Source organism: Sylvia atricapilla, chromosome 1, assembly GCF_009819655.1.
Source record: "Sylvia atricapilla isolate bSylAtr1 chromosome 1, bSylAtr1.pri, whole genome shotgun sequence".
Lineage (NCBI taxonomy): Eukaryota > Metazoa > Chordata > Aves > Passeriformes > Sylviidae > Sylvia > Sylvia atricapilla.
The window spans coordinates 16,201,973-16,222,493 of NC_089140.1; the positions used below are offsets into that span (position 1 = coordinate 16,201,973).

Genomic DNA, 20,521 nt, shown 5'->3' on the forward strand with positions numbered 1-20,521 from the left:
TGTTTTGCTTTAATTGCATTAACATACAGCTAACAAGCCACATAGGTTGTCAGACATCTTATAGCTGTAAATTTCCAGAAGCACAAAAAGCACAAAAAACAGTGCTATTAACTTGGAATCACTAGCAAATTGCCTGGCATGACATGACCCCAAGACCTCCTCTCCTGAGAGAGGTAAGCAGTGAGGAACAGCTACTTCAAAAGAAAATCTCATTTTTCACTCCCCACAGGAGGTAACAGCATTTCTTTCCCCTGTATTCTGACACAATAGCACGTCAGGTTTGCTGCAGCAGTGTGCCTGCAGTACCACTGTCACTGTTCAGCACTGGCAGACACCCCCAGCAGCACTTACTGAACACAGTCAGGAATTCAGCTCCTCTGGGAAGTGCAACACATCAGTCTCTGTGGCGCAATCGGCGAGCGCGTTCGGCTGTTAACTGAAAGGTTGGTGGTTCGAGCCCACCCAGGGACGGAGGAGATTCCTTTTAAGGGCCAAAAAGAACCTTGTGAAGCCCAATAAGGGGAAATACCAAGTCCTGCCCAGGGAAGGAATAACCACAGGCACCAGTACATGCTGTGGCCACCCCACTTGACAGCAGCTCCACAGAAATGGACCTGTCACAATGGCACTTTGCTTGACTGTGTTCACTCAGTGTCCGCCAGAACCCCCAGGTCCGTTTCTACGGAAAGCTCAACTCTTCATATACCGAGTTGGAAGGCATCCAAAAGGTTCATTAAAGTCCAACTCCTGTCCTGCACAGGGCAGCCCAAAGATTTCACACCATGTACCTGAGAGTATTGTCCAAACACTTGAACTCTGTCAGGCTTGGTGCCCTGACCACTGCCCTGGTGGCCTGTTCCAGTGTCCAGCCATACTCCGGGTGATGAACCTTTTTCTAATATCCAACCTAAACCTCTCCTGACAACTTCATACGAGTCCCTCAGGTTCCCTCCATCTTGCTTCCAGAAGCATCCTTACTCCTGGTCTTCTGGATGACACCCGCCTACAGGCTTAGCATGCATCTATCTATCTTTCGCATAACTATTATAGTTCAGGTTAGGTATGTCTAAAGCTGAATTTCAGGAGACTACAGACAAACCCTGATACAAAAAGCTTATACATTTATGTATTTTATTAAATAAATTTAATATTTACTGTTAGCTATATTAAATACACTTACTATACCAAGCATTATAATATTTTCTGTTTTGTGTACACAATGTATTAGACATTATTAAAACTGTCCTCGCAGTTTGGGGGGCTGCTACTGCTCTTCCCTGAACCCCAGTTCACAGCTTCACTCCTAATCCTAAGTAGCTACATCTGGACATTCTCATTACTGTTAAAGAGCAAGTTTCATGCTGTCAACAACATCTGGATAGCTGCATTCCTCAGAAAGTCCAGCCTGACAAGCATTAAGAACTGGGAACCAAGCACTCCTATCAAAAGGATCCAAGTAGACTTATTACCAGATGCTAGTAAATCCAGAGCTGATGACACACAGAAAACACTAGAAGAGTTTCCTTCCAATCATGACTTGAGACTTCTAGTTTAAAACTCTTCTGAGGTTGTTTTAAGCTTCTAAAATAAAGAACCAGAGCCCAGAAATTCTACAAGTTGACTGGGAATTTTGCTATCATTGTACATAAAATGTGCATAGATGTTACAAAAACTGGGAGCACAAGAAAAAGTGAGTATTTACTCACTGTGACCATTTTCACTCTAACAGAAAGGACCAGATGTTACTCAGACACAAGGATAAGGACAAAATTTCCATTGCATTAAATCAATCACAGAACATATGCATGCAGTAGTTTAAAAACACATCTTCACAGTTCTTTGCCCATGTAACACCTCATAAATTTTTAATTAAGGTGCCACAGCTACTCACAAACAAAGGGTGTAGAAACAAAAAAAAAAAAAAAAAAACAAAAAACCACAAACAAACAAAACAAAACAAAAAACCTTGGAAGTTTCAATGGAGAGCTTCTCTCTTTTTTCTCCCACTGCTGGACAGCAGCCAGGAAAAACACCTTATATTTTGCCCTTCTAGACTCAACTAGGTCTGAAATGCATGTAGTGATTTGTCTAGCAACATGAAAAAGCCCTGCTCATGCTAATGTTGCTTATTGATGTTTTCATCAATAAGGCATTAGTAAGGCATCAGTAAGGCATGCAGAAGAACAGCAAGACACAAACCTACCACAGGGGCTTTGGATAGGATGGCCACAGCACCAGGACCACTAGCATCAATCCTCCAGTAGCTAAATAGCAGTAACTGTAATAACTACAACACAGGCTGCCCAGGTTTTTAAGATTTTGAAAAAAATTATCAGTTAGGCCTCAAATCATAAAATTACTGCACCAAACTACAGGGCAAAATTAGAGGGGTTATTGTAGCTCACTATATATCAGGTTACTGGCAAACAAGGGAACTAAAAAGGAATCACACAGAGCAGTTTTCACTGTGGTGGTACACAATGGCAGCAAGACCACCGCGCCCTGAAGTTCTGCCATGGCTGATGAGGCAGTCGCTATTACTGTCTGGGGACCCACTGAACTCTCATTTTCATTTAGTTAAGACTTTGAGCCAGCTGTTGATCTCATTATTGCAGCAGAACAGGAAAAGTGATGCTGTAGTTTGGACAAAAGCACCACTAGCAATAAAAACCTCAGCATCTTGAAACCTCCATCAGAAGCCTGCCCCAACTCCCTTTTTAAAACAGCAGCAGAAGAAATACAAGAAAAAACCATAACAACACTTAGCAGTATTGTCAAATGTAAATTTAAGAAGATACAAGTGCTGCCATATTCCTCCAGGCTAGTGTAAAGCCTACAAAAAACAACTGCCAGGCCTGAGCATACTAACTGCTAATCAGTACCTTATTGACTAGAGTAAATCAACTGGAAGCAACTTCAGTTTTAACAGCCTTTCACGATCACGGAAGATTTTCTTAGTTACCTCACTGTGATTTAGTGCTTCACTGTACAAAATGGACATAGACACCTTCTCATTACTTGATGAAGAGCAAACAGCTCTCTCCATTATCCCTCTGCTACTTGCTGAGGTGGGCTGAAGGACCTCTTGCACATACTTCCCTGGATGCAATACACCACCTATTCCACAAATAGGCCTACATCAGTTTTGAGCAGAGCTTATGGTACAGCTTGAAGTAGTTTCAGATACGCTTGTATTACAACTATAACAGTGGTTGTGTACTTAGAGATATCCTGACCTAGAAAGGGGAAAAAAAATTGAGAAGCGTGGGAACAGATTTATTTGAAAGATGGCAGCTCCACAACCCACCCCTCCCATAAAAGAAAAGGCTACAGAAAAAAACTAAAAAATGTACCACAGTAACTGTTGCTAAATTCTCTTTAACAAATACTGGAAGCACAGGAACCCAGCCTTCCGGAGCAGAGTTTCTTGACAGAGCAATGATGAAAAGAAGTGACACTCTAGGAAAAACATTCCTCAGAGACATAACTAAACATGCTTAAAAGATGAAAACAGAAAAGCTAGTTGCAAGTCAATTAACATCTACTTAAAAAAATCACCTCTAACTGCTCTCAGTCTCACTAATTATTCTGTTTCAGAATACTTCTCTCCCAGAAATGTTCTGCAGCGCAATAAGGAATAAATGACTTAATTATTTCTCAGAACAATATCCACTATTCAGAGCGCCCTGCCATTCCCTCCCTCTGACAAAAGCTGTCAGGTCTGGCAAAAGCAGAATGAAAGATGAATCCAGGTCCTGTGATAAAAGGACCTTCTGTGAGAAACCAAAAGTTAGATCTCTTCTAAGCATAGAGATGCACCCAAACTAGGGGGGAAACAAATAAGGAAATAAATTACAAGCATCTGCCAGCATTATGATACCTGCCAACTATTGCTGACAAAATTAAGTTATTCAAAGTTTTAATTCACCTACAACCTTCCTCTACTGTGAGTCTACAAAAGCCAAAATCCTTTGGCCTCAATGCTAACAAACATGATTTGCTCAGCCCACATACTCTGCATGCAACAGTAACGCAAATCTAAGATTTTAATATAATGTTTATGCATATTTAATATTAATTACATTTACATATTTAATTTATCTTACTACATTAACAATACTAGATACAATATTTAGAAAAAACAACTAGCATGGTTAAGTCTTCAAATTTTGGTAGTTTTCTATCAAGTATAAAACAGAATAGAAAACAAAGTTTCCATGTGAAAGAGTATTTTAACAGAAGCAGCCAAGACCTGTAGCAAAACACAGATCATGTATGCTGACATTTAGACAAAACCTTGCAGTAATAAAAGATGCTGTCATTCACTATGTTTACAAGAAACTGCCTGAGTTCATTTACTGACTGTACTATAGTGATTATTTAAAAAAACCCACACAGCACAGCACCTTTGTCTTGTCCTTTAGAAATAATTTTTATGTACGAAGTGACCTTGTTTAAACCATATGTGCTAGAAAATATAGAACTCTGCAATAGAAAGAGGTTAAAAAAGTTGAATACTGTGGAAAAAAATTTATTAAGTCTATACAAGTCTTCTGAAACAAACCATTGGCTTTGATACAGTAAACTCAAGTGAATACTCATTGCAATAGTATTTTTTCATACAGAGATCAAGAAGCCCTGTAGCTTCCCATTTAGTGTCTGTGACAGTTTTATTTCTGAATAAGTAGCTGCACAAAGCAGACGTGATAAGATATCTCACAGTCACAGTGAGCTACAGTTGAGATAAACTTATATTACAAACATTTCAGAAAATCAGGAATCCATACTGAAGTGTGGCAAAATGATTCACAATGAAAGAACAATGACATCACTCAGACCCCTTGCCAATAATGAAGACTTTCTGCAGCAAGTCTAGAGCAGACCATCATAAAAACCTAGAGTGCAAGAGTACCACAAATTTAGTATATAAATATCACAGGATTAAAACTCCAGTTAAGCCATCAACTGAAGTGATGATTAAAAGGAACACATGGCGTCTCCCAGCTTTGCACAGGAAGCTTTCAAAGCATCTCTTCAAGGAAGTGCTGATGCCAACTATGGCCTGTGCCAATTTGTGTTTTAGACTGCACTGCTGAAAGACAAAATTTTAGCAGATTTGTCTAAGAACTGTATAATCCTGCTGCTTTTAATACCTTAAAAAAAGCATTTACTAGAAGAGATGAAATGTAACATTTATAGCTCATACGGTTTCCAAGATTTGTGCACACTATATAGTTCTATAATTTCAACAGAATTTAAAAGTAAGACAAAGAGCAGACAATGCAGTGTTTGTAAGATGGATTTGTTTAGAGTAGTTAACACAATTAATGTATACTGTTGTAAAATTTTTAGTGCATTTGCTCTTGCACATTATTTATGCTACTTATAAAAACCTGAAGATTGCAAATTGGGCATGCTTACCATAACATTTTCAAACTGGGAAAGCTGCAGAACATTTTCTCTACAAGTGTTCACTGCCATGATACAAAACAAATATGTGCAAACTGCAAGGTCCCTAAAAATAGCATTTAATGACTATATGTACAGAAAGATGTAACTATCTGTTTAAATATGCAAAGAATAAGCTTCCCAAAGTTTATAACATAGAACAATATCCACCACATGCTCCTCCTCCTCCATATCCTTCTTCCTTGTTTGATAACTTTACACCTCTGTTTTGGCTTTCACTCTCCCACAGTCCAGGTGTCTGAATGATTTTCTCAACAAGTTCTTCAAAGGCACACTGCACACCATCACATGTTTTTGCACTTGCCTCTGGAAAAGGGGACACAAAAAGTCAAGTGTTATTATAACTTCTGGTAACTTGTTTAATATTTATCTGTTCAGGTGGGTGGAGCCCCGGCTGCTTTGCCCTGGAGAGAGCCAAGCTGAGGAGTTAAGAAAGAATTTTGCAACTTCACCCAGAGCCCCTAAGACAAAAGACAAACTTTCTAGCCACGGCGACCTGTCCGGAGACCCACAAGCCCCCTCGGGATCTTATGTAGATCTGTTGCAATTGATTGGTTTTGAACTCTTTTCCTCCCACCCTGGTGTCCCATAAAAACCCCTGGGTTTCCTCTGGTTGGCAGAGGTACCTCGTCCCTGGACCCTTTCGCTGGTACTTTTGCAATAAAGTTACCACCTGCGGAAATTCCACACGACACCTCTCTCTCTCATCACGGCCAGCTAAAAGAGGGGCAAACTCACAAGGGCAGGAGTTGAAATCACTGAGCTGAAATCACTGCGCTGCCCTCCTGCTGAGAAGCCCCTCTGCCAGCTGAGGAGCACCCTGACCCCCCAAGGAGCTGTTTCTAGCGAGACATCTTTTGGGGTGGTTGTGGCTCTCTGGGTCCCAAGCGGCGGACCCCTCTACCAGCTGGAATATTTATCTTTCAGTTAAGTTTCAACCTACAACAGACTTAAAACTTCCACAACCTATTCCTTAAAAATACAGCAGTACCAAAATTGGCAACTATGTGGATTTGTCACCAGACAGGTAGCACCTCAAAATATTTTTAATAGAAGAGCTTTTAAGTCAAACTTTACCAGAACATATAGAGACAGTTATAGCTTAGCTTTTATTTTCTCTGTGGAAAGCACTCCAGTAAGAAAAACTAGGATTCTTGTCTGAAAAACATGGTTGCTGTTCTGTATTTCAGTTCTGTTATTAATCATAACTGTAGTACCACTAGAACATATGAATCAAGGATCCATACTGCAGGATTCTGGGTCAGCCTCCATGACAAAATTCATCTGATAAAAAGCCATAAGGGATCTCATTCCTTTTGCAGTTTGCAGAATTCTAGGTAATTTCACTCAGGATCCTTACTTGGACCATGACTAAGAAATCTGCCCGCAGGTTATGTTATAAGAACAACAGACACCATCAGAAATTGTTCAGTTTCACAAGGGCTTGCCCTGTTTATCTACACAGCCACGCAGATACTTAACATACGTAGCATGCATATATTTATATGCACATTTATAGTCTAATTTTCACTTTTGTTTTCATCTTCCATGAACTTAGTAGCTTGTGCCTCAACTTTGAGCTTTCATTTCCACATCTGACACTGTAGCTAAAAATAAACACAGCAGGACACGAAACAAAAATAAGTCTTCAGTCAGAGATAAAGAATATAAGTCTAAGTAGAAGGATGAATGACTACATGTCAATGAACTGCTTTGCTGCTGGAATAATCCTGTAAAATAATCCCTTCTGATCCTTAGGTGAAAGACATAACAAACATATTATGGCATAAAGAGCCACTTCAACACCCATTTTTTAATTTATCATTACATGGCTTTGCCTACAAGACCCATTTCATTTTGCAGCAAGATGAGTTCAATATATTTGCTCTAATCATAATTATGTCATTATGCAATCCTACCCACCATTTTTAAGTTTATTATATACCCACCTATTTTTACATCCCAGTTCTAATACAGAGTTCTCTCATGTACCAGCTATTTTGCTATACTGAAGGCTTGCCCTAGCACCAGTTCTCCCTCTTTCATTTTGCTTCTGTTATTATTTCAGCAAGTCAGCTGGGAAAAGAAATCAGACAAAGCCCCAAACCCAAAACAGGTTTCATAAAGCTACAGAGAGCCAGTACTCTGCCCTTCATCCTTATGAATTTCTACATAATCATCCACAGTTATCTGGACATAAGCACAATTTTGAAAAACAGGAATACCCATTATCCTTGTGCCCAGTGCAGGTGCGAAATATCATTAATTGGACTATACACATAAAGAGTTCCAATCCTACAGAATGGGTACTTTTCCTTACGTAACAAAAATCAAGAAAGATCTCGGCAAGTATCTATAACATACCTATGAACAACATGGAATGTTTTCTTGCAAATTTGAGGCCTTCATTTCTGTCAACTTCACGATTTTCCTATAATAAAACAAAGCATTAATATTCCTTAATAACAAGATACACCAGCAGATTACTTACTGCAATTGAATTTGGTTTACCTTATCAATCTTGTTTCCAACTAACATTTGCACTATGTCATTCCTTGTGCAGTATGTTTCCAATTCATTTAACCAGTTATCCAGCTTGACAAAAGTATCTCTTCTTGTGACATCATAAACTGAAAGATATTAGTGATATTATTCCACAATATTTTTCCAAGAATTACAGCTTACATCACAAAAGGAGCAAAAATGATGGCTTTTTGAATCAGAAAACTGAAGGAGTTCTATGGATTCAAATTTACCTTCTATACAAACAATTGGAAAAAAGTAGGACATCCACCAGCTCAATTCACTGATGCAGAACCACTCCAAGCTTCAGCTACCTATGGTTCTCAGGCTCATATTCCTTGATACACCCTAGCTTACAGGCTAGAGACTATAATTCTCCAAGGAATTCTACGCTAGCAGATCCCTCATGTAGGATACCTAAAATCACTAAACAGCTATGCAAAGAGGATGGCACGATCTTCACTACTGAAGCTATGAAAGTGGTTTTTTCCTTTGTTTTCACATCCCACGTGCAGACAGGCACAAACAGCTTCTTTCAAACAAATCTGTAATTTGGCTTGTGTGAACAGCCTTATTTTTTTTAGAAGACAAGTAATAAAGAAATAGTCAGGAGATACTGAACAAAACAGGTGAGATCTCAACAGCAAATCTCAACAGCACAACCTTTTATCTCCCCAACAGTGCTTGTTTACAGCTTTCACCAGCGAGTGGCAGGTTCAGTGCAACTAAGAGACTTGACACAACATGCTCTGACAGCACCTTCCTATACCGGGAAGATAACGTAACTCACGACTTGGGAAACCTACCAGGTCACATGACATGTTATTCCACATTAAACAATTCAACTAGACACAAGAGCTTAGCAAGATTCTCCAAAGTCAGAAGCAACTTCAAGAAAATTAAAAGTACATCCCTGACTTTACTTTAGACAGCTCCTCAGTCCTAGCAGTGGAGAAGCAGAACTTCAGAGCTCAGTGCCTACCAAACAGGCTTCCAGACACCAAAAAAAGCACAAATGAGACTACACTGTGAAGCTGAAATTATGGGTTTTGCCTGGGTTTCTTTGCCCAGGTGTTTTCTACATGCCCAGCTGGTCTTTTCTAAGTGATTCTGACCGTGTAACATTCCATCAGTTTGAAGACAAATAACAAAAGACCTCGGCCAGATTCTACAGTTTATATTATTAATTTCATTAGGAAAAAAACAACAGGGATAAGAAAGAGTAGTATCACACTGATACAGAGAGACTACACTGAGTAGAATTTTTTTACTCTGCCCTTAGTAAGCAAAAGATGGGCAAAAATAAAAAGCAATAAATAAAACACATAAGCAATAAATTTGCAACAGCACAAGGACAACAGTGCCAAGCTATCCATTCAGATAGCAGTAGCTCTTATTCTCACGCAAAAATCAGAGGTTCTCCAGTCATCAGACTGACTACATGAGAAAGCGATTGAGATACCAAGATGCTTTAGCATGAGTTGTTCAACATAGATACAAAGATTTTTAATAACAATTAGATATTATATAAAGGCTACATGAGTTGTGTAACTCCAATGCATGAGGAAAACACAAACATTTGAACTATCATGTAAAGATACACTTACCTAGGATGACACCTTGTGCGCCTCTGTAGTAACTGGGGGTTAACGTTCTGAACCGCTCCTGACCTGCAGTATCCTAATAAGCCATTCAAAAAGTTCCATTAATCAGAATTTGAGTAGAATGTAGCCTAGCTTTCAGGTATTCTACTTTTAATGAACATACAAAATACAATTTAAACTAGATTCAGCTAGCAGATTAGCTGAGTTTATTCCATCCCCTGCTGTTTTGCTACACATTAACGTTGAAATTTTACGTAGCCTGTTCTGGGAAGAACCTTCAAACTACTAGATATAGTATGTAACTGTATTACATAACAGTAAGATGGCCATTTCTGCAAAGGCATTTGATCTGCCAGTACTGCAGCAACCAGCAAGAAAGCAGCATAGCTGCAGTACTAAGATTTTCTAACAAGCATCGCAGGCCATGACAAAACCAGTGAAGGAACAAAACCAGTTCCTTCACTTCAATCACTTAGTCCAATTAAATTTGACTGAGTATCTGGGTAAATGCACTAACATGCTATAACACAGCAGAAGCAGGAATAAGTCAGAGGTTTTTCTGGTTTTAAGCAAAGTTGAGTTCACATCCCAAGATATAAAGTGTCAATACCTCTTAAAAAAAACCACCAAAATTAGAATGCTGTTTTCTTATTGGAGATGAAGTTACAGTGCACACTCATTGAAGATTTTATGCACAGAATATTTAAACAACTTTATTCAATTTATCCAGGTTAGAAGTGACACATGAAACACTGTGGATTGCCTAAAAAAGAATCTGGATAAGCAAACTGGGCTTCAATATTCCACAAGCCACTCAATGTCACACATCCAAAACTCGTTTTGTGTCATGAAGCACCTTCACAAGCTTTTCTTTTCCAGTTTGCCTCAGGATAATTTCTTTCTATTTACCAAAATGGAAAATAAACCCTAACTTATCATTCCTTTTTCTGCTACCAGTCTGTATGCCTTTTTTATTTTCTGCCAAGCTATTTCATTTATTTTCCTTGTCAAACCCATTTATTTCACTGATGATTACTACTGTAACTAATACCTAAGTCCTCTGTAAGTGAGGTATGAAGCACCCTTCAAGCTACAGAAACACTGCAATACACATTTCATATTCTACTACTACCTCCCAAGGAAACAAGGGTATGATATCTTGCTTATACAAGAAAAAGTTTCAATCTTGCTTGGTACAAGAAGACACAACTGGGTCTGACTCTTCAAAAATGTCCTTCAAGTCACGTAAGTGTGAAGGCTGGTTTACACAACGGAGAATATTCTTTTAAAGCTTGGAAGTACTTTTTCTTCACTTGCTGTAATGGAAGTTCTACTTTTAACTAGAGCAAAAGTTGAACACACTAAAGCTATGAACACAAACACTGCCTCTCTCTCTTTGAAATGCATCTGCTACAAATAATCCTAACACTGAGCCTATGAAAACCTTCGTATGATGGCTATGAAGTTTAGACGAAAAATGGTTTTAAAAAGGTAACATATGAGCATGCAACTGCAATTCTTAACCTATCAATACACAACCTCAGTGTTATAGGCAAAATTTAATAAAGAAGTGCACCCCTCTACAGATTTAAAACCATTTAATTCCTCCTTTTCTCTACTTCTCTCCCAACCAGACCTGGAATTAGTATTGCAGAAGCTCAAAGGCAGCAGAACTACCCCATGAGTCAGTTGTCCCACAGCTCACTGCACCTTCTGAATGATGCAGTATGAACCTCCCACTCCTCCAAATCACCTTCATATTAACAGAGAAGCATTTTATACAAACTATACATTATAGAAACCCTAGCTTTCCCTAAAGCAAAGCAAGAAGAACTTAGGAGACTTACCCATATTGCCAGTTTAGCTTTGTTTCCATCAACGGAAATAGTTTTCACCTTGAAGTCCACACCTAGAGGACGAAAAATATTTCAGTTCTTCCAACATAATACAGCTATATTTGAAAAAGAAAATAAAGAGAAATGAAAACAATAAAGCCAAACTCCAAAAAACCCAGTGTTTTGACACGAGCAGGAAGAATAAGTTCCATTAGCTATTTATGAACCTTGCTCAAAATGCAAGTTTTTTTTGCTGACAGGGACTTTTAAGCCATTGATTTAAAATATTTTATGGAAGTAAGGCAAATACTACATCTCTTGTATTAAAGCACATATTCCAGGACAAATTTTCAAGTCCACAATTCAAATGGACTAACTTTCTATTCATTACTCTCAAACATTCTCCAAACAGACAACAAGGTAATGGTTCTGCTGCTCCAGTTATCTACTCCAACAAGTAACAAATTCTTCCCCCTTCAGGCATCCTCCACCCCAGGAACTAACAGCCTATCAATTGCTCAAGGACAAGATGCACAAAACTCAGCCCAAGGAGAACAACATGTCAGTGACTGGGAATTTAAAGGATATAGTGACACACATCTGTTGGAGAAGCTCAGCACAGTTATGATGAATTATGCTTTAATTAACTCTTAGGTTACTAATAGCAAGTAACTAACCAGTATTTTGGAGCAACTTTCACTTCCCACCCGGCAGCAGCTCTAAAACGTTGTAGCAGTATGGAAAACTGATACTTCTACAAAAACAAGTTTCAAGTTTGCAACAGCAAGCAGCAACCTTTCTGTACTTTGGAATTATAATGTCAATCATCACATTCCCCATCAGAAGATTTTAACTACTCTAATACAAAATGAGTAGAGCCTCAGGATGTGTGTCCTGCAGTTACATTCCCAAATTCATGCACATTACAAACAAATATAAAAAAAGGATATATGGGATGATTAAGAAACTGCATATCATTAACAGATTTAAACTTCAGTTGCATTGAACTTTAAAAGAGCTTTGTTTCAAAAAAGATAAACAAAATTTTTATTCCACTGTTTTACAGCTTTAGCTCATTGATGTGTTTCCTGAAGTGTCAGGTGTTTTTCAGACAGCATTTTGCACTGGAAGAAGCCTATACTCTCTTTCAAGCAAAATTTTCCCAAAGTACATCAATTTTCGTAGTAACTAAACAGTTTTTTTCAGGTACTAGGACTCCTAAACCCTAACTCAGGACCAATAAAATGCTCAGTATCATGCACAAGAATGGTACATTATTCTACAGTTACGGTCACAGAAAAGACCAGTAATTTTAAATTTTATTTAAAACATAACATCAGTTCTTAGAACTTTACCTAGTTCACAGAAGACTGCTATGCTAGGAATTTGACCCAATTTAATCCTAAAGAACATTCTGTTCTTCCTACTTTTCAGCACTCAGCAGTAACTTTCAGACTAAAAGAATCTCTTTCTTCTACTGTAATTGCATGTTTCTTCCCCTGAACTCCAAAAAACCCCACTTGCAGTTCAGTCAGCATGTCAAATAGTTCACAACACATTCTTAATCCATTAGTCTGGCACCAAAACCTGTAACTGCAGATACTACAAGTCTATTGGATACTTACCATGACAAATTAAAACACGTCATGATAATTTCAAGAAAGAAAACTTTCTTCCTTAAGATAAACATATTATATGTATTCTGAAGCCATAGTATCCTTCTCCAATTCCGTAAACAGATTCAGTATCTTGTGCCTGCACAGTTCAGCAATCTTCATTTAATGGAAATGGATATATATATCTTTACATTAGCCATGCCTCTGGTTTAAAATTCACTTTAAATTTTGCAAGAGCAATGTAAGTACAATAAGAAACTAAGACAGTGACTAAAGTCCATGTGTTAAATTGACTATTGGAAAGCAAAAGCATGAAAATGAAGTAATAACACACCAAAATACACCCTGTAAAGCAATTGAGGCATGTAAAATAGAATTCTAACAAACAAAGGAGCTCAACACATAAAAAAGCAAATTAACAAAAAGAAAACTTTAAAATACTTGAGAGAGTTTTTGGTTGCCAATCTGCCATAAGGAAAGACAAGTAGAAAAAATTTAAGGCTCAAGAAAATCTTGTTGAAATGAACAAACAGGGTACTTACATTCCCTAAAACCAACAATGAAATACAGACATATTTGTGTGCCAGGTATCAGTTCTGACCTTGCAAGAGTGATGTGTCTACCCTTGACAGTAGAAAGCTGACAGTGCTTTCCACCATGTCTTGGAAGACAGCCAGAAATAAGGCAGCACTACTAGACTGTACTCCTGTAAGTTATCATCTCCTGCCTCAGCACTACACACTAACATACTGCGGACTTAAAATTGGCAAGAAGTAGGTCTGTCACTGATGCCACTCTCACATTCAGGCCAGTAATGCCACACTGTATTTATAGGAAGTCCACAATTAGCTACAGTGTAGTATTTGTGTTGTAGGTAAGTGACAAGTTAGATAGCTTAGGAGTTTGAGGACTCCGAATGCAAGTGAAGCTAAAAAGTTAAGAAACACCAGATCTGTGCAATACATCACTTAATTTGCAAAATAGGGATTGCACTGAACAGTTATCTAGAATCTCTCATACAAAGAGCAAGCAAGTAAAGACAAGCATGAGCAGTAAAGACAATGTAAAAGACTGGGGTACATGTAGTCTGGTAAGATCCATGTGATGAAGCCCAACAAACAAGCCAGCCTCAAGAGAATACAAGAACAGGTAATCTGCTAGGTTGAATACATGTTTAATCCAACTGAAGATACTAAAGCTGAACCATTTGCCAAAAGCTGCTTATTCTTTGAAGAATATCATAGGATTTTTACTAAGTTCTGAAGAACAACCCACACAAAATAATCATTTAGGGTTTCTTCTAAATTGCACCCAATAGGTCTGTGCAATCTATGAAGGTAAATACATCTCAACAGGTGATCACAGGGGACCAGTTGTACTGCTGTCAAGGCTTTCCTCAGTATTGCAGGTTTGTGTGCAGTTCTTGCTAGATCTTAAAGAAAACCAAACCAGCCAAAGTTCTCCTCACTTTTAATCCAAATTAAAAAAAATAGTCATGTTAGCCAGTCCAGCAGTCAGTATGTAGATAACATTGAAAGAAGACATTATTTATAGTCCATTAATTTCGAAAAAGCACCATACTTCAGTTTTAACAGGAAAGGCTTAAAAACCTCTTCTGTCCTTCTGTTCCCTAACTCAAAACAAAAAAAGGTGTTTAATTAGCACATAAAGAACTCCAAGCCAAGACTCACAATGTGTTTTGACATTTCACCATCTTGTAAGTACCTGAAATTGGCATCTAGGGTCTGTCTTCACACAGCAGAATAGTTAACTCTAGGAACTCACTCCAACTGCTTTATCTATATGAACAACAAATCATTCCCTGAATTTAAAGTTGACATTTTACTTCTTAGAAATACATTCACCAAAAAAGTGGCAGTGCCACTGAATAGTAGCTTTAGAAGAAAAATGAGAAAACAAATAAGAACCCAGATTCTGTCCTCTTCCAGTTAAGTGGAAAAAAATGAATCTGCTATCCCCTAGGAGTGTCCCCCACACCGTGTGTAGGACTTGCACAGCTGGGGTCACAGTAGCTCTACTGCACAGCACTACCTCAAATACCAGCAAGATGAGCCTAACAGGGTGATCTACACACTGACTTTTCCTGCCAGATGATCCCATTCATTCCACATTATTATATTTGTTTCAGAACACAAACTCTATCTGAAGCAATGCTTACACTGAGTACTCTTCCTCCTTGTCCACATCAGAATTAGAGCAGAGTAGGACCTGCCAGGTAGGATCTGCCAGCAGTAAACCTTTAATTGTTGCTATTTAACATCCAGTGATTAGCTACCACACATGCTGTTGTGCATTTTGACAAACCCAAAGAATTACTTCAGGAAATAATTCCTTAGTTTCTCAAATAGCACACTGATGCTAGTTTTTGACACAGATACAAACAGCAGAAGGGAAAAAAAAAAAAAAAAAAAAAAAAAAAAAAAAGAAACCCCACCATTAAAAAAACAAAAAAACCCCAAACAATAAAGACGCTCACTCAGAGACCGAACTACTCTTTTGGTATCCAAAACATCAGGAAAGGTGAAGTAGCTATTCTGCACTAACTTCCTGGCTCGCATGGTTGACATATTAAGAAATTAACAGGACGAAAAGTATATACAGTGCCAAAACTATTAGATTAGAATCCAAGATTGCCATCTTCATCACCTGATCTATTTCATTCCTGCTTCCTCCCATGCTATCCTCCCTCATAAACTGAGGTGGGGCTACTTGCACAACTTCATTTTTTATAAGCAATAGAATGAACAAAAATAGGCCACGTTCTTCCTCTTGGCTTGTCAGCGCTTTATAGGAAATAGCATTCCTGAATCTTATTAACATTAATAAAAAAAAGACCAATTTAAGTCTTAATAAATTAGAGCTGGTCTTGCTTACCAACAGCTAAATTCAAAGAAAAAAAATCTATATAAGCTCTCAGACAGAAGTCTTCCTACAGAGAAAGTAAAAAATGCAACTGAAATTATGGTGTGAAAAAGTATCTCCATTTTCCATAATTTCAGTTATTACTTTGGCACAGAGTTGCATGACACTCTTAATAGTTCCATTTTCTTTCCTTTGAGAACCAATCTCCTTGGTGTATCCTGCATTCTGGGTCACTCTCCCCCAGCACAACTGACCCAAGCTGGTAGGCAAAATACCAGCACAGCAATGACACGTCACTGCCTTTTTCCCCAGCAGCTCGAGATTCTTGGCTCTCTTCCACTCTTCTCAGGAGTCTAGCTGCCAAGGAACTGATTGCTAAGTAGAACAAAAAAGCCACATTGTAATTTCCTCCCTACAGAGGAAAAGCAGAAGCCACGCAGAGCCCAGAGCACTCAAGTACTGTCAGAAGTTGGAAGAGTTAACACTACCTACTATAGACTCTTAAGATAGCTACAAAGTATCATATTACATAGACACAAGGTCTGGACAGTAGTATTAGAGTCAGAAACCTGACAGCTATTTTGCATAGATAAATCAAACAGAGAGTAGTAGCTCTTACAGAAAGGCAAACATGTCTGAACTTCGATACATGCTAGACAAGTCTGAACAAACCACAATTTTACACTGAAAATGTGATCAATTTTTCTAAGCAAGTATCAGCACATACTTACCAATTGTTGCTGCAAGTTCTGGGTCAAATGTATCATCTGTGAACCGCAGCAAAAGGCTGACAGGGAAAAAAGAAAAATAAGAGATACTATTATTGCAGCATATCCATATCTTGCTGGAAGCCTATAAATTACAACTCTGAAAGGAACAGCAAAATCACATAGCTAAATAAAAAGAATCAGATGTGAAGGGGCTTTTTTGGTAGGAGAGAATATATGGAAAAAAGAAAAGAACATGGAAAGAACAGAGCAGACATGCTCTGCTACCTGAGCCTTCTCTGCATGTATTACCAAGAATGTATCTTAAACAACAAAGTACCACACAAGTTGTCAAATCAGTTACCCAAAAAGTCATGTGATCTGCTTTGCAAAGCATTTTACTTCAACCTTATTCTACTTTTCTTCCAGAATTCAGTACCAAAGTAGTATTTTTTGTTTTGTTTCAATATTGCTTCACACAGTATTTCTGTAAGCTTGAGAAATATATTCCAAGTCAGCTTTTCATCCCAGAAATAACTCCTTGAACTGGGCACACAGGGGAACAACATGGACAACACCCACCAGAAACAGACACAGAAGCTGAAGAGTAGAAATAGCTCCCCAACATTCTATGATTTTGCATTTCTTTGTATATAACAACTCACACAACACTTCCCCCTATCTTGATGAATATGTTTGCTACCAGTAGAAAAGTTACAACTAAGATTTAACAGCACATCACACTATAGCACTGCAGGGTCCCTTAAAGAAGCGCCTATAACGCTACCAGTGTCAAATGTAAATATTTTTGTGAGAGACACAGATTCTCAGTGTGCTGCTTCTAAAATCAACAGTCTTATGCCTCTGTGGTAAGCACATGTAGCAGGCAGCTGTTTGCTATGACCACAGCTTCTACTCAGAAATTTCCAGGATGGAGAAACAAAACAAAGCCTTATTTACTTTTTGGTCTTCCCCACCACTCTGTTCTTTTCTCCTCTTTCTGCATGTGAATTCAGAAGTCAAGTGGGTTTTAGCATTTGGACACAGTCCTGCACTGAGAGAAACAGCAACAGCTAAAATTCCTTTATTTCAATGAGGATGACAACTCCAAGATAATCACGAACCAACATTTCTTCCTCTCCTTACTCCAGAACCCCAAAACCAAATGGTAGCTTTATTTATCAAAGAATAATTAAAACAATAATATTTTTTTAAAAAACACGGCATACAGGTTTTTACCAGTACCTTCAGACAGTTGTATAAGGATGCTAGTTAAGAGCAGCTATTTTTAGTTACAACCAATACTAGTTTCATTCAGAACAGAGGAATTATGGAACTCTTATACTGCCACTAGAACAAAACTGCCATTTTACCAGCCCTGCATGCCAAGCCCAGCCAGCTTCTACCTTTTTTTCATATGTAGCTATCACCTTCTACAAAGCATAGCAGCCTCACAAGGACCACGTTCAAGAAAGCATTTGTTCAGAAGTCAAGACTTCAACCACTTCCTCCACCATGCTAGTACCTGTTTAACATCTGACCTTTCCTCACCAACCAATAGGTAAGAAACACAAGTTTAGGAATAATTTAATATTAAGTTCCTATACCTGAACAACTCCACTGCTACAGTTTAATAGCATTTTTATTTCCTCCACATAATGTCTCTTTTAGCAAGCTTTCTGATGTAAAGAAACATGCACATAAATAGGTATGCAAAACCACTGTGTGTTTTATCTGCCCCAGGAAAAATTCTTCCATATGGCCACTCATATATGAGAGATGACCTCAACTAAAAGAAATTTGCTCACATCATGTCGGTCACCAGGGGCCTACTGTACTAATTATCAATTTAGAAGCTAACTCAAATGAGTAACTGACAGACTTTTAACAAATATGGGCACATTTTCCCCCTAATTAGCAACTTTTATGTAATTGAGGGTCATGGCAGAGGATACATACTATTGCCATAAAAATACCAAATATAAAACTACCGGTGTGGTACATTCCCAGATGCCCTCCTGCATTGACATTCCAAACCCTTTAGTAAGAACTATGTTACTATCAAAAAAAAAAAAAAGTTTAAAACATCACACAAATAAAACCCCAACTCCTTAGGGTTGGGGTTCGGCTTAGCTGAAGCTACGAATACGGCAAGGAGGAAGAAATCAACCTCAACACAGTTGATAAAGCCTGTAATTAGCAAAAGATCCTGTGTTAGGACTACTTTGCTGCGTCCCCGTGCTCCCCCGCACACACCCAGTGCTGGATCACTTGTGACTCTGCATATACGTATTATGGACTAGACATTAACCCCAAAGCGCTATGGAGATGTACAAGGGCACCTATCTCCCCACGACGCAACGCTGCCCTGGGCACAAGGCGGCCCAGGTGACCCTGGGCAGCCTGACAGAATCCTCGCTTCATCTGTTGGCTGCTGAGCCTGGCAGACACCAGCTCGGGGCCGGTGGCTGCGGGAGCGCTGCGGAGGAGGAGGAGCGCTGGGGGGGATCTCTGGCCCGCCGGAGGGCCGGCCGGGAAGGGCCGAGGGAGCTCCCCCCGCGGGCCCGGCCCTGCGGGGCGCAGGCCGCGCCCAGACGGCGCTGTCCGACAAGGGGCCTAGGCCGGAGCCGGTCGGCCAGGAGAGGCTGTGGAAGGCCGGCGGGCGCCTCCCTCACCTGGACTTGCCGACGCCGCTCTCGCCGATGATGAGGATCTTCAGGGTGGTCAGCACGTCCTCGTCCATCCCGGCAGCGCCCCCGGACCGGCCCCGACCGCCCGACGCTCCGTGCGCAGCTGCGGCGACGGCGCTGCGCCTGCGCGGGGCCGCCCGCGGTTTGTTTACAGCGGGCGGGGCGGGCCGGGCGGGGCGCGCATGCGCAGGGCCCGCGGCGGGGCCGTGACCTGAGCGGGACGGGGCGGGCGGTGCGGCCGGGGTCGGCAGCCGGGGCCTGGGGGAAAAGAGACCAGAGGGCGCGGCAGCGGGTTGTTACACACGGGAACGGGCTGCCCGGAGAGGTGGCGGAGTCCCCGCCCCGGAGGTGTTTCAGGAAAGACTGGACGTGGCATGCAGTGCTGCGGGGTGATTGACAAGGTGGTGACCGGTCATGGGTTGGACTCGATGAGCTCAGAGGTCTTGTCCACCCTCGCTGACTCTGTGGTTGCACGAAGGCAGCCGGCCAGCGCAGCCAGCTGCCGCCTCCCGCGGGGAGCAGCGGGTCCGGAGCCTGCCACCAAAACGTGGGCCCGTCTGGGGACAAAGCAGCACTGCGGCCCAGCTGGTACGTGACACCACGTGTTTTTCTATCAGCGCCTTCTCCACTAAAAGCCAAAAAACGTTTGGTTTATTTTTAAACCGATTACTATGAGAAAGTCTCTTTATGACCAATTCAGCTAACCTGCTATTATGGTTTGAAACCTACCTCAGGCCATGTGTAAACAAGTGCAACTCTTCTAAAATTAACAGTACATGTCAGATGTGAACCTGAGATTCCTTGACCAGTGCTGTAGTCCTCTGGGACTGGGCAGCCTCTGGGCAGCCCAGAGACTGACTCCATCAAATATAAACAAGTTCAGGCTCCTCCATAATCCATGTCGCACAACCAGTCACTCTAAAGGAAGAGATCAGGCCATGTCAGCAGTTTGCACAAGGCAGGTGCACTTGTGAGGCCATCGTGGTTTCTGTCAGAACGATGACTTCAGAGGACACAGCTCGTCCAGCAGTTGCCTTCCCCTGAGTTCCAGGGTCAACACACATTCTCTTGTGTGTTGTGGTAAACCTCTCTGTTGCCTGGCTTCTTCCACTTTCGGGATCTGGTCTCCTGACTTTTACCTCAGAAAAATAAGTCCCAGGATGAGTACAATAACAGTAATTATCCTATTAAACT

The 20,521-nt window shown here is 40.1% G+C and overlaps 1 protein-coding gene and 1 non-coding gene across 2 annotated transcripts; one reads left to right on the forward strand and one right to left on the reverse strand.

Annotated features, from left to right (window-relative positions):
- The first annotated feature begins 397 nt into the window (after positions 1 to 397).
- Positions 398 to 471, forward strand: TRNAN-GUU (transfer RNA asparagine (anticodon GUU)). Its single transcript has one exon. It is a non-coding gene; the product is annotated as a tRNA-Asn (tRNA).
- Positions 472 to 4,515: 4,044 nt separating this feature from the next.
- On the reverse strand, positions 4,516 to 19,477 carry RAB18 (RAB18, member RAS oncogene family). Its single transcript, XM_066315695.1, has 7 exons — positions 19,313 to 19,477; positions 16,662 to 16,717; positions 11,444 to 11,505; positions 9,600 to 9,672; positions 7,981 to 8,099; positions 7,834 to 7,900; positions 4,516 to 5,775 (listed from the first exon to the last, which is right to left on the reverse strand). Exons 1-7 carry the CDS (start codon positions 19,378 to 19,380, stop codon positions 5,597 to 5,599), a joined length of 624 nt encoding a protein of 207 aa, XP_066171792.1. The 5' UTR covers positions 19,381 to 19,477; the 3' UTR covers positions 4,516 to 5,596.
- Positions 19,478 to 20,521: the final 1,044 nt, after the last annotated feature.